The sequence below is a fragment of the Gorilla gorilla genome, chromosome 6, assembly GCF_029281585.2.
Source record: "Gorilla gorilla gorilla isolate KB3781 chromosome 6, NHGRI_mGorGor1-v2.1_pri, whole genome shotgun sequence".
NCBI classification, from domain to species: Eukaryota; Metazoa; Chordata; class Mammalia; order Primates; family Hominidae; genus Gorilla; species Gorilla gorilla.
This window is the reverse complement of record NC_073230.2, coordinates 38,189,893-38,203,592: the sequence shown is the minus strand read 5'-3', so window position 1 is coordinate 38,203,592 and position 13,700 is coordinate 38,189,893. Positions and strand designations below refer to the sequence as shown.

The 13,700-nt window shown below is 48.5% G+C and overlaps 1 protein-coding gene across 1 annotated transcript; it reads right to left on the bottom strand.

The window, feature by feature from the left end:
* Window positions 1–7,133: 7,133 nt before the first annotated feature.
* INMT (indolethylamine N-methyltransferase) lies at window positions 7,134–12,577 on the bottom strand. The gene is made up of 3 exons (XM_004045264.4): window positions 12,242–12,577; window positions 10,590–10,797; window positions 7,134–9,146 (listed from the first exon to the last, which is right to left on the bottom strand). Exons 1-3 carry the CDS (start codon window positions 12,471–12,473, stop codon window positions 8,717–8,719), a joined length of 870 nt encoding a protein of 289 aa, XP_004045312.2. The 5' UTR covers window positions 12,474–12,577; the 3' UTR covers window positions 7,134–8,716.
* Window positions 12,578–13,700: the final 1,123 nt, after the last annotated feature.

Sequence of the window (13,700 nt, the reverse complement as noted above, 5' to 3'; positions counted from 1 at the left end):
CACACACACACACACACACACACACCCCTGGATAATATAAACCCAACTTACTTTGCTGCGCACTTGCCCTGGAATGGCCCTGGGAAATTCTTGATCAAAGCTCCTTGGATGCTGTCCAGATAAATGTGCCTTCTCTGGGGCCAAGCAGAGACTTTTGGCAGTTGCTTGACATTCTAATGTTTTCACCAGCAAGTATAGACCCCAAACCTTCAGACATAGCTGTCAGTGCCTCCCTGTGAAAAATTCCTGTTGAAATAGTGCAGACATTCTTTGGAAATCATAACATAGTCTCCTCCGAAGTAGGATTCGGCATAAAAATTCTAGTCTGAGTAAATGAATTGAAACTGCTCCCAAAGTGGTGAAGTCCTGTGTGAAATCTGCTAGTAGCCCAACAGAATCCATTATTTCCTTCATGCATGGTTATATGTTTGGAGCTGGGCAAAAGACTTCCAAGCCACGTGGTATTTCCCAGCCTTTCTTGAAGTCAGAGGCAGCCATGGAACTAAGTTTGTCACCAGCAGAATAAGAGGGCCGGCACCTTAAAACCAGGCCCTATCTCTTTCATCCTCTTTTCTCTCCTGTAAGCCAGAGCGCCAGCTGCAACAATGAGTATGTGCTGTGACCCTAAAGACAAAAGCAACACCTAGGAACAGTGATTCTCTAAAGTGTAGCTGCCCGCCAACCACCAGCATCAGCACCACTTGAAAACTAGAAATGCAAATTCTCAGTCCCTACATCAGATGTGCTGAATCAGAAACTCTGAGGATGGGGCCCAGCAATCTGTGTTTATAAGACTTCCAGGTACTTCTGATGCTCACTCAAGTTTAAGTGTGCTATCCTGGGGGATGGCAGAAATAAGATAGAAGGAACCTGGTTCCCTGAATGACTGCATGGAGCAGTCACATGGTGACATGGACTTCAGATGGTTACAGGTGAGAGAAATACACTTTCATCTGGTTTGAGCTTAGTGTTTTTATTTTTTTTACTTTTTTTTCTATTTTTGGAAGTGGGGATTAAGGAGTCTTTTGTTAAAGCAGCTTATCTTTTCAACCTAAATACTATGAATCTCTAAGAATGAGTAAAAGCTCAATCAGTTGTGGGGCAGTGGTCTCTTTCTCCAGGGTTTGCTAGACCAGATATTCCCACAGGGATTGTCCATACTGATGTATCACAAATTGATTATAGGGATGCTGGAGTCACAATCTCCTCAGGCCTCAGGACAGCTAAATGGAGCCTATCTGGCCAGATACCATAGGCCATTACTACCATGAACAGTCTTCTCCATTTATCTCAGGCTGTACAAATATGATTTTCTATATGTGCCCTGGAGATGCCTCCTGCTGCTCACAATTTTTAATCTTCTGCCTCTTGCTCTCCCTCTCCCCTGGTTCTCTGACTTCTTAGTCTACAGCTCTTTACAAACCTGGCTCCCTTGCTCTGATGGTTCAATTGGAGCACCTTCCTCTAGGTTGGTTACCTGCATATTTGAACTCCATGCACCTGGGCTGATGGTTGTAGGGATTTTTCCCTTCTACTTCAGTCTCTATGCAGAGACCATGATATATCCTCAGCTTTAAGGCAGGCCTTGAGGATAGTCACAGGGTTTCTTCTCTGTGACTATCCCAGGTTTCCTGGCTTGAGTCCTTCACAAAAACAAGGATGTTTGGAGCAAGCAGCAACTAGTGCCTTCCCAGCTCAACTCTAGCTGAAGGGTGGCTGCTTTGTGAACCCCTTCCTGTCCCCGGCATGCCAAGTGCTGGGCCTCTAGGTCCAGAGCTGAAGGAGGCAGCCCCAGAGCCCTCATCCATTTCTTTTACTCCTATGCCTGATTATAATGGTTAGTACCCATTTCCATTCAGAGTGACAGAAAAACTCAAAATAAGAGTAACTTAGTAAGGAAGTACTCAAAAAAATAAGGGAATCATGTCAGAAGAACAAACCACCCAGCTTAAAAGGGGTCCTACTGGCTAAATCTGTATATCAGAGTAAGTTATGATAGTCACAGATTATAACCAACTGAATAAAATAAGAACCCATGAGTCCATGTTTATATATATATATATATATAAAGGAGAAGGGAAAGCCTCTACTTACATTTGAATGTGAACTCATAAATGTAGAAAGGATGACAGAATTTGCCAGTCATCATTTGGCAACCAGGATAATGATAATAATTCATTCAGACAAGAATCATCAATGGATGCTAAAACTGGTGGATACAGGATATTTCTGTCATCTCAAAGAATCTCTTCATAAGATACTGCTTAATTACAAAGGGAAAAATGTTCACTTTATGATGGAGAAGTTGGCCAACCCATTAACCAAGTGATCAAAGTTATTGTCCCCAGCCGGAGGACTATCAATGTTACATACCTCCTTATGCACTGAAAGAGACACAACACCACTTCTCTGGCATTTCTGCCATAATAATAATAAGGGTAACAATAATATCAGTGACTTAAACAAGATGAAAGTCTATTTGTCTTTCACATAAAAACCCAGGGCTCACGAGTGCTTCACATTATTAGTTTCCCAGTTTCCCTCTGTCTTGTTTCTCCGCCATGTGTGGCCTTGACCTCCTAAACAAAGATGCCAGCAGCCACATTCCAGATCACAGGACGGGGTAAAGGATGAAGAGTAAATAGCAGAGTCTAGGTTTACAACATCTTAAGGAAGGCTTCCAGAAGCTGGTACGACACTTCTGCTCAAATCCCTTCGGTCAGAACTCACTCACTTGACCGCACAAAGCTACAAAGGGGACTAGGAAATATAGTCTTTGTTTAAGGCAGCCTTGCCCAACTAAATGGAGTCCAGCTAAAAAATCTATTACTCTGAAGAAGTTAATGGGCATAGTGGGCACGGGAGAACAACTAGCAATCTCTGGAACATTGGCGTTCTTTTGTTTCAAGATGTCATGTTTCTATACCTCTGGTTCTTTTTCTTAGGATCTCAGTTCATGACACCCCACACGCTTATTGTACATATAACATGCCCACATGTGCAGGATCTCAGAACTCAAGTCCTGCAGTCCTTGATCTCCACACGAGCCTGGGCCTGTCTCACTTCTGTGCTTGTACACAACTGTATGTTTTTATAGCTTTTCCCGTAAGTAGAGGCAGTTGCCTATGAAAATTTCTCCATGACCTCTGTGCTGCCTAAGCTGAGATGACCAGAATGGCCAACTTTTGTTCCTTTCCTTTCTAGATAAGCAGTTAAAATGACTCTGGTAAACAACCATGTTCCCCGAGCTTGGTTTTTTTCAGAGTTCTAGGAAAAAGAATAAATGCAGGGTTTTTGAGACTAGAATGGAGTCGAAAGATAAGCAGCATTTCTCAGCAAGGAGCCAAGAATGCATTAGGATAAGATAAGCTGAACTTACAGGCAGAGGGCAAAAGAGCTGTGGGGGTTTCATCCTCCTCTTCCCCACCTCCCCCACAGACCCTTCAACCTCCAGCTCCACCCCCATAAGGATACGGGAGTTAGAAATAGGTCAGGAAGAGACTGGGAAATGTACGTCCTTTTGAGCCTATGAAATGCTTCTGCTGGCATCTCTCCAAGTCTGGCTTGGCCTTGCTACTTGATTCCTATGATGTGGTGGAGGTGGATAGGTAGGAAGCAGGGGGTACCACACAGATAATAAATCTCCTGTGTCTTCTGTTTTCAAATTCATGTTACTTCAGGACCACAGGGGCCATGACTTAGGAGTGGAGATGGGTTTTTGTGTAATTAGCCGCAACACACAGGTTTTCCCTCTGCTGGGAATGGCTAGCCCTTCTCTCCATCAGCCATCAGTGAACTATTCACTCTTCACTCTCAGCTCACAGATCACCTCCGTGGCTTCCTGGACTTCCCCCAAGCCTAGTTAGATGTTCTTCTGCACCCCTGTGAGATGACAGTGTGGGGTCCAGGTTAAGCTCAGGCTCTGGAATGACAGTGCTTGGGTTCATAAGCCCAGCTCTCTACTTAATAGCTACTTTGAGAAGGTCTGTGCCTCAGTTTCCTCACCTGTAAAATGGAATTTCAAAATAATACTGTCCACATGAGCTGTTGTGAGAATTCAGTGAGTTTTACCTGTGGCTGGCCTCATAACGGCATTATTCACAATAGCCCAAACACAAACACCACCAAGTGTCCATCAGTGGATGAATGGATAAACAAAATGTGGCATATCCATACGATGGTATGTTACTCAACCTTGAAAAGGAAGGAAATTCTGACACAGTGCAACATGGATGAACCTGAAGACATTATGCTAAGTGAAATAAGCCAGTCACAAATGGACAAATACTGTATGATTCCACTTATATGAGGTACTTAGGGTAGTCACATTCATAAAGACACAGTAGAATGGCGGTTGCTGGGGGCGAGGGGAAGGGAGAACAGGAGTTACCGTCTAACGGGTACAGAGTTTCACTGTTGCATGATGAAACAGTTCTGTGGACCAATGGTCATGACTTACAAGTCTGCCTCTCTGCCCCAAACAGAAGGTTCCTTCTTTTAGTCACAATAGGGTTTTCTTCCCTAAAGAGTCCTTCCCCCATAGTCTTGACAGAATATCACAGGTTCTGCCCACTGGATAGAGTAAAACAAAATGTTTTATTAGAGCATGTAGAGAGTACTTATGGACAAATGACAGAGCACAGCATAGTCACTCAGTCCATCCCAGCCCCGTTTCATAAGGTAGAACAGCTTCCACAGCCCCCAAAGATTCCCTCACACCCTTGCCCACTCTCTCCTTCTAGGCAGCCCGCTGACTCTCTGCACTGAGCTGTCCAAGGAGCAGAGCCCTGGGTCTGGATCCTGTGTCTTTTCCCTGTGTCTTGGCCAGATCGCTTGCTAAGGGAGGTCCTGACATCACAAGGAGCGGGCATTTGTAGCCTCCTTTCCTTGGCAATCTCCTCTCCTGGACATTGCCTGGCTGCCACCTGGCAGAAGCCGGCCCCTTTTTGGCTGCCTCAACAGACACTTCACTTGTCTTTAAAATTCCCTACAAGACCTATTTTAGCCACTATTCTTCCCCTGTTTGTGGACATGGGCTCTCAGGGATCCACATTGGCTGGACCTCCTGCTTCTTCCGCCTGTTGATCATTCTGCCATGAGCATATCTAAAACTACCCATATTCAGCAAGGCACAGTGGTTCACACCTGTAATCCCAGCACTTTGGCAGGCCAAGGTGGGCAAATCACCTGACGTCAGGAGTTCGAGACCAGCCTGGCCAACATGGTGAAACCCTGTCTCTACTAAAAATACAAAAATTAGCCAGGCATGGTGGTGGACGCCTGTAATTCCAGCTGCTCAGGAGGCTGAGGCAGGAGAATCACTTGAACCCAGGAGGCGGAGGTTGTAATGAGCCAAGAACATGCCATTGTACTCCAGTCTGGGCAACAAGAGCGAAACTAGGTCTCAAAAAAATAAAAATAAAAATAAAACTACCCATATTCAATGCCTTTCCAGACAAGGCCGGAGAGGGTGGTACTGAGAGAAGAGCTGGGGTCCACATGTTCTCTAGGGTAAAGCATGAGCCAGGAAGGGAAGGACTGCTGGCAGGGATGTTATCACAGAAACGGGTCTATGCTAAAAGAGAGCCAAAGGGAAGCAGGACCCCCTGGCCTTCCAAGCCAGGTGGGGAGACCTAGTGGAATGAGGGTACACTGGGTGAACGAGGAGTCAGAACACCTGAGTTCTTACTCCAGCTCTGTCACCAGCTTGCTGTGTGTCTCTGGACAAGTCGCTTTCCCTCTTGGGACCTCGTCGTCCCCGACTATAAAAAAAATGGAGATTTGGCTGGGCATGGTGGCTCACGCCTGTAATCCCACCACCTTGGGAGGCCGAGGAGGGAGGATTACTTGAGGTCAGAGGTTCAAGACCAGCGTGGCCAACATGGTGAAACCCTGTCTATACTAAAAATAAAAAAATTAGCTGAGTGTGGTGGTGCACGCCTGTAGTCCCAGCGACTTGGGAGGCTGCAGCAAGATAATCGCTTGAACGTGGGAAGCTGAGGTTGCAGTGAGCTGAGATTGCACCACTGCACTCTAGCCTGGGTGATAGAGTGTGACTCTGTCTCAAAACAAACAAACAAACAAAAAACCCGGAGATTAGACTGGGTAATTTTGAAAGACCATCTCAGCCCTGACCCTCTGGGGGAATAACATCAATGGGTCAATTTGTGCAAAACCTTTTACTTTTTAAAGCACAAAAATTTGCTGGGCATGGTGGTGCATGCCTGTAATCCCAGCTACTCAGGAGGCTGAGGCAGGAGAATCACTTGAACCCAGGAGGCGGAGCTTGCAGTGAGCTGAGATCACACCATTGCACGCCAGCTTGGGCAACAAGAGTGAAACTACACCTTAAAAAAAGCACTTTCACCATCCTGGCTAACACAGTGAAACGTCGTCTCTACTAAAAATACAAAAAATTAGCCGGGCGTGGTGACGGGCACCTGTAGTCCCAGCTACTGGGGAGGTTGAGGCAGGAGAATGGCCTGAACCCGGGAGGCAGAGCTTGCAGTGAGCCGAGATCACGCCACTGCACTCCAGCCTGGGCGATGGAGTGAGACTCTGTCTCAAAAAAAAAAAAAAAGCACTTCCACATCAATGACTTCCTGCTGTTCTTAGATGTTCCTGTAGATTATTAGATTAAATCTCATGGATAGGAATACGAGGCCCAGAAAAGTGAAACAATTAGTGGCAGGGCTGAGAGTAGATTCCAGGTCTCCTGGCTCTTATCAAGGTTGCTGTGCCCAGGGTGTACCCACACAAAGGCACAGATTGGGGTTGAGGGGAAAAGGGAGGCTGACAGGTGCTCAGTAGTGTGACCCAATCAGCCTTAAGGAAGGGACATCTTTCTCTAATTGGTCTGCCCAGAAGAGGCACCTTGTTCTCATAGCCCTTCCACAGGGAGATGGAACAGCTTTCCTCAATTAATCAGCCCTGAACACTCCTTTCTGCAATGTGTCCATCTGCAGGAGCACCTCTTCCTAATTTGCACAAAGGCACCTTATGTACGAGGAATACCCTTGATCCCTGGGCTGCTCCTCTTCTCATTTGGTGTCAGGTCCTGGGGTCCAGGTCCAGCCCATGCTAAAGTCTGAGGGGAGTGGGTAGATGGACAGAAAGAACACTCAGGGCCCATAGGCAGGTGAATATGGTTTTATTCAGCAACAGCTCTCATCAACAGCTTGCACTAGCTCTCTCACACTGTCCACCCTGTCTTGGCTGCTTGAGCCCGTGGCTTCCACACACAGCTGTGCAGCCTGCTCTCCCTTGCCTTCAGGGTCAGCAGCTTAACTTTTTCTCTCTCTGGGCGTGAGCAAGCTGAGCTGTGTCCTGGCTCCTTCCTGTCCATCTGCAAAACGGACAGCTTTAGCTCTCTCTCTCTCTTACTGGGCGCCAGCACACCCGCCATGTCAAGCCATGTTGAGCTGAGCCGAATCCCAAGAGCCCCTGTACAGCATTAGCAGGACAATTACCTTTTACAGACAACAGTGGCTCAGACCAAGTATGAACTTACACAAACAGGTTATATAACAAGTGGAGGTGTGTGCCCGTGCACCAAACCCACTGAGTCATACAGGCATGGATCTCTGCCTTGGCCTATTCCTTGACCAAAGCATATGCATGTACCTTACACTTGGGTCTGAAGTAGGGTTGCCAGATGAAATACAGGACACCCAGCTAAATTTGAATTTCAGGTGAACAACAAATCATTGTTTAGATTAAGCATGTTCCATGCAGTTCTGGGGACATACTTAACCTTATAGATTTATTTCATGTATCTAAAATTCAATGAACTGGGGCAGTCTGTATTTGCTAAATCTGCTGACCTTAGTCTAGAGGCAGTGGTATGTTCCAGCTGACTCCAATCAGCTCATGAGCATCAACTGTAAAATATTTAGGAGATTTATGAGCTGGTTATTAAACCACCGGTGGCTTGAAATCAACCATGGTGGGAGTATTTACGCCACAGAAATTGGTGACTACCACACATCAGTGCTTTTCCTTTACAGAGCTGGTTATAGAACATTCCCCCTGGCCAGGTGCGGTGGCTCATGCCTGTAATCCCAGCACTTTGGGAGGCCAAGATGGGTGGATCACCAGGTCAGGAGATCAAGACCATCCTGGCTAACACGGTGAAACCCCATCTCTACTAAAAACATAAAAAAATTAGCCGGGCGTGGTGGCGGGCTCCTGTAGTCCCAACTACTCGGGAGGCTGAGGCAGGAGAATGGCGTCAACCCAGGACGTGGAGCTTGCAGTGAGCCGAGATCGCGCCATTGCACTCTAGCCTGGGCGACAGAGCCAGACTCTGTCTCAAAAAAAAAAAAAAAACATTCCCCAATATACCACTGTCCAGAGGTTTCCTTGTCCTTAACATATTAGGTAGACTCAGAGGTTTCCTTGTCCTTAACATATTAGGTAGACTCTGAAACCACGTCCCTGGGTGCTCCACAGTCACACAGGAGTCAGATCGCATCTAAGATAGCTGTAAGGCTTAGTATATTAGAAAATGGAAAATTCCACTCCTAGGATCCTAGAATGAGGAATGTTGGAAACTTAGAATTCTAAAACAAGGATGTTAGAATCTCAGAATTTCAGAAGATGGAATGTTAGTGTTGAAATCAGAGACTGTTAGACAGTATCCATTCCTAACCCCTCTCTAGCATACAGATGGCCAAGGCCTCACAGCCTGACCAGACCTCTGGCTGGCCCTCCTGGCTCACGGCCCAGGCTTCTTGCGAGCCACAATGAAGCAGACCCCATTGTTGGCAGCATTGGTGACAGAGTAGCTCTGGGGACTGTGTAGGAGCTGTTTAATGTCAAAGCCAGCATCCAGGACAGCCTGCTCCACCTCCTCCTTCTCCAGGGCCACGCAGGAAAATTCACGCTTCCCCACCATGTAGGACGAGAGCCGAAGCGTGACAGTGGTCACCAGGTGGCCACCCGGCTTGAGCAGTGAGGCAAGGTTGCACAGGGCAGCGCGGTAGGCATCAAGGCTACAGCAGGCACACTCCATGGCCAGCAGGGTGAGCACACAGTCGGCGGGAGGCAACACAGCCGGGGCCAGCGGGTTGCCCAGGTGGACATCGCACTTGAGCACCCGCTTCACCACTGCCCGCAGCTTCTCCTCCTTCTCCTCCCATCGGCCGCTGCAGAGAGAGAGAGGGAGTCGGGGAGTCCCTTTGAGGTTCTGAAGGGAACTCTCAGTCCACTGTGACCAGCAGATGGAGATGATCTCTGGATCCCCAAAGGATTGCTGTCCCTGAGTCCCTGTGTGACCTGACAGCAGGCTCTTCTTCAATCTGAGCCTCAGTTTCTCCCAAAGAAAAATGGTTAGGGAGAATGGCTAGAACAATTATAGGAAACTTTCTCTCTCTGATTCCATGTGAGCCCCCTTCCCTTAATCCCCAGGATGGACAAAGCCACCCCAAGCACAGATGGGGCAGTTAACAAACATTATTGGATGGATGGATGAATGAATTAATGAATTTACTACAGATAATGTATGAATATAGCTATCTTAAAAATATAATTTTGAGTGATGAAAAGCAAATCGCAAATGACACAGAGCAAATTACTCTGCTATAAAGCTCAAAGGCGACTAAAACTAAATTATAGATTGTTTAGATATACATAAGTATGCAAGAAAAAATTTTTTTGGAAAAGGGAATGATAAGCATAAAATTCATATTAGTGATTACCTGAGGTTGGGAAAGGCAGAGGCAAGGAGTCACAGAGAAGCACAGGTAAGTCTTTATTATATTCGAGTACTCAGGTTGGGTGGTGAGTTCACGTCATTATACATTATATAGTCAGTCACACAGGTACAGACAATAGAGGGAAGAAGGAAAGATGGATGGATGGGTGGGTGGATGGATGGATGGATGGATAGATGGATATGGATGGATGGGTGGATGGATTGATGGATGTATAGATGGATATGGATGGATGGGTGGATGGATGGATAGATGGATGGATGGGCGGATGTATGTGGATGGATGGATGGATGGATATGAATGGGTGGATGGATGGATGGATGGATGGATGAATGGATGGATATGGATGGATGAATGGATGGGTGGGTAGATGGATGAATATTGATGGATGGATGAATGGACAGATGGATGGATGGATAGGTGAACGGCTAGCTGGATGGATGGATGGATGGATATGGATGGGTGGGTGGATGCATGAATATGGATGGATGGATGGATGGATGGGATGGATGAACCGGTGGGTGGACAGATGGATGGATATGCATGGATAGTTAGATACATAGAAGATAGAGAGGTAGATATATAGATGAGGGTAAGGAAGGAAGAGAAGAAGGAAGAGATGAAAATCATCTGGTTTTCAGTGTTCATACTTGACTGTACCACACCTCAACATAGTCCTGTGATCAGAGACTTGCCCCTAAAACTGCTTAATCCTGAAACTTGGGACTCCATCTACTCTATCCCCACCACAGGACAACTGGTCCTATACCTGAAGGTCCTACTGTCCTGAAAATGTCAGAGACAACAAAGAGGCCAGGGAGACTTCTGAGAAAGAAGGTTGACTGGGAACCCCCTCCCCAACTTCTGCACCCCTACCTGTTTCCTTCCAGCTCACAGGCGAATTTCACCGCTGGGGTCCAGTCATAGGCCCCCGGCTCCTTCTTCAGCCACTTTTCCAGCTCCTCCCGGTTGCGGTCGGTAAAGTCGGAGAGAGTGATGTCTTGGAAGGAATCACAGGCAGCGAGAACTTGGTAGATGGTAGGACCTGAGCCAATGTCGATCAGCGTGTCCCCTTGGAGGCCTCCTGTGGGAGGGAAAGACTCGTAACGGATGGGTAAAAGAAACGAGACCCAAGGCAGACACAGGGATGAGGACACACACCCTGGTCTTACCCAGGGGGCAAACGTGCTTGGTGGTTATCATGGATTGGCAGCTCCCTGTAAGCCAAGCCTCATGCCAAATATTTTATATGCGTTAATTTCCACTTACACCTCAGAACTACCCTGTGTAGTGACTACTATCACTATTTTCATTTTACAGATTAGAAAACTGAGTCTGTAAAAGGTTAAACAATTAGCCCAGTATCTTTCAGTCAAGAACATAAGCCAAGAGTATAATATTTCTGGGACAGAGAACAGAGGCCCAAGCCCTGCTCTGGGGAAGATTCGGGCTGGAGAGTTCAGAGAGGACATGCTGGGGGCAGTGGCCCTTTAAGTTTCAGGCTGACTGGGAGCTGGGAGCCTCCCCTGGAAGTCCAGCCCTTCCTGGATGGGTTTCTTGTTCCTTGGAGGGGGGAGGGGTGAAAGCATACAGGAATAGGAAGCTGGGGCTAAGGAGATGATCTGGGAAGATGGCCCCAGGAGTGAATCCAGGGTCACCTGGAAGCTGGAATGAAACATGACTTCCAACATTCTGTCTGGAGCCCTGGCGTGGGGCCATCACTTGGCCTTCCAAGCTTGGTCACACCCAGTCCGGCTGTTCTCTGATTTCTGGCTCCCACACCGGCCTGCTCCTCCAGGCTCAGCAGCCTTTTAACCCCCTCTTATCCCGCAGACCACCAGGAGACTCACCCTTACTGTTCCCCAGTCAAGTGCCCAAAGTGAGGACATGGCTGCTTGAGTTTAGAAGACATGATCAAATCATGGGGTCACCATGGGGAGGGCAGTGATCATCGGGAGACAGGCAGAAGTCACCATCCATCGTGCAGATGGCTCAGTTGAGGTCCTTGGGGTCTGAGCCCCTTGCTCAGGGTTGAGACCCCACCTAGCAATCCTTGTCCCAGGGCAGGGCTTTTCCAGGTCCTCATCACGGACACATCTAGGCTACACACTCCAGGCACAGGCGATCCCGTCCCACTGCAACCCCGCTGTTTGCCCTTGGCCTTCTGGGGGCCCCAGAGGCCTGGCTGTGCAAGGTCAGGACTGAACTTGATGATGACCTGGAGAGCCTTTTCTGCTCCACCCCAAAGACCTGGGGGCTAATGGAGAGCAGTGTGGGAACTGCACGGGGCTGTGCTCTTCCCATAGGTCCTAATCCTTCAGCTGGCACAGAGCTCCTGAGCCATGGGGAGACAGACTCAACCTCCAGCATAACAGCTGCCCAAAGAGAGGGGCAGGGCCCCAGAAGCTCCCCCAGCCCATCCTCAAAAACCCCTAGAGGAGACCAGACTGCCCCAAGGACACCGTCTCCCCATCCCCATCCAGGTTCCTTGGAGAGAGGCTCGAGGGGAAGGGCCACCCTCTGCTCACCAGGGCCGAAGGTCTTGTGGAGACATTCCAAGTTAAACTTCAGCATCTCGGCCTCGGGTGAGGGGCTGCCATCGAAGCTGTAGTAAGTAGCCAAGTAGTCCCTGGGCAGGAAGTGCTTCTGGTACTCGTCACCCCCAGTGAAGCCACCCTTCATGGTGTCCCTGAAATGTGCCCCCTCCTTGCTGTCAGGTCTTATGAGGGCTCCAAACTCTCCAGGCTCCACCCCCAGCATTCCAGCCTCATCCCATGGCTCCTCCCAAGTATGCCTCTCCTTGAGCTTCTCCTTCTAGGGGGATGCAGAAGGCAGTGCATCTCTCACCACCTCCCAGCCACACTGACACACCTGAGGTTTCCCCAACCGCAGAGCTATGACAGCTGGGGCTGCAGCCGCCCTGGCCCTGCTGCCTCTAGGGACCAACCCATGTCCGTCAAAGGCAATTGATGGTGCCCAACCCTGGGTGCAACTCTCAGCCCTGGCAGCCACATGCTGCTGTGTGGCCTCCAAGTAGGTGTCAGACCTATGTTTCCCCACCTGTGTGCCCACTTCACTGACTGTAAGGACCAAAGTCACTCCTCTAAGTCACAGGTGTTGTGACCTGAGCGCACAGTGAGATCCCCATCTTGTCGCCTGGTGGTCACTGGGGCCCAGTGGCTCTCTCTAGGCCAGGCAGTGGGTGCAGCTTCATGCATCCCCCATCCCTGCTGGAGAACACAGTTCAGACCCCAGGAGGCAGAGCAGAATGGCTGACTTGGCATCACTGTGCAGGTCAGTGGGAGAAGAGCAGAAATTGTCGTCAATCTCCATGAATGAGAACAAAGGCGCCCGGTCATAAAGCATAAACTGTCAGAGGGGTCCTGGCTTCCTGGCCACTGACTCACCAGGCTACTCCAGGTAAGACACTCCTGGCCTCAGTCTTCTCTTTGAAATGGGACTGGGTTGTAAAATCTCCCACAGACAGAAAAAAGCTCAGTCTCTGTTTTTGGCACTAGGAAATGGCTCTGACTTGGCCACAAACCAGACAGAAATGAATCCGCTACACTGGAGGTTCAGGCCTCTTGCCCTGAAAGTGGGAAGGACAGGAATGCCTTGTTCTGGCTTTAAGTAAACAAACAATTCTGAATCCACAGGGCCCAATAGACGGGGGATGCCACAGAGGCAGGAACACCCAGCTTGGCTTCCAGGGCCTGGCTTCCAAGGGGCGGGTGCCTGGGCAGCCTCCAGGGAGGCCTGCGGCTGTCGTGCTGGCCTGCAAAAGGCATACAGAGCAGGCAGGAAACTGCAGGGCTCGCATTACATGATTGGAGGAGTGTGCAATAAAGGCACGGTGCTAACTAAGTTGTGGGCAGGGTGGAAGGAAAACATATGGTACCTCTATTAGTCAGGGTTCTTCAGAGAAAGAGAACCCAGCTTGTGTACACTGAGAGAATCAGATCTATTTTAAGTAATTGGCTTGTATAA

Coding starts and splice junctions, on each gene's coding strand:
- INMT (XM_004045264.4), bottom strand. CDS start 12,473: ATGCTGGGGGTGGAGCCTGGAGAGTTTGGAGCCCTCATAAGACCTGAC. Junction 10,798..12,241: donor CCACAAGACCTTCGGCCCTG/GTGAGCAGAGGG, acceptor TCCCTCCCACAG/GAGGCCTCCAAGGGGACACG. Junction 9,147..10,589: donor TGTGAGCTGGAAGGAAACAG/GTAGGGGTGCAG, acceptor CTCTCTCTGCAG/CGGCCGATGGGAGGAGAAGG.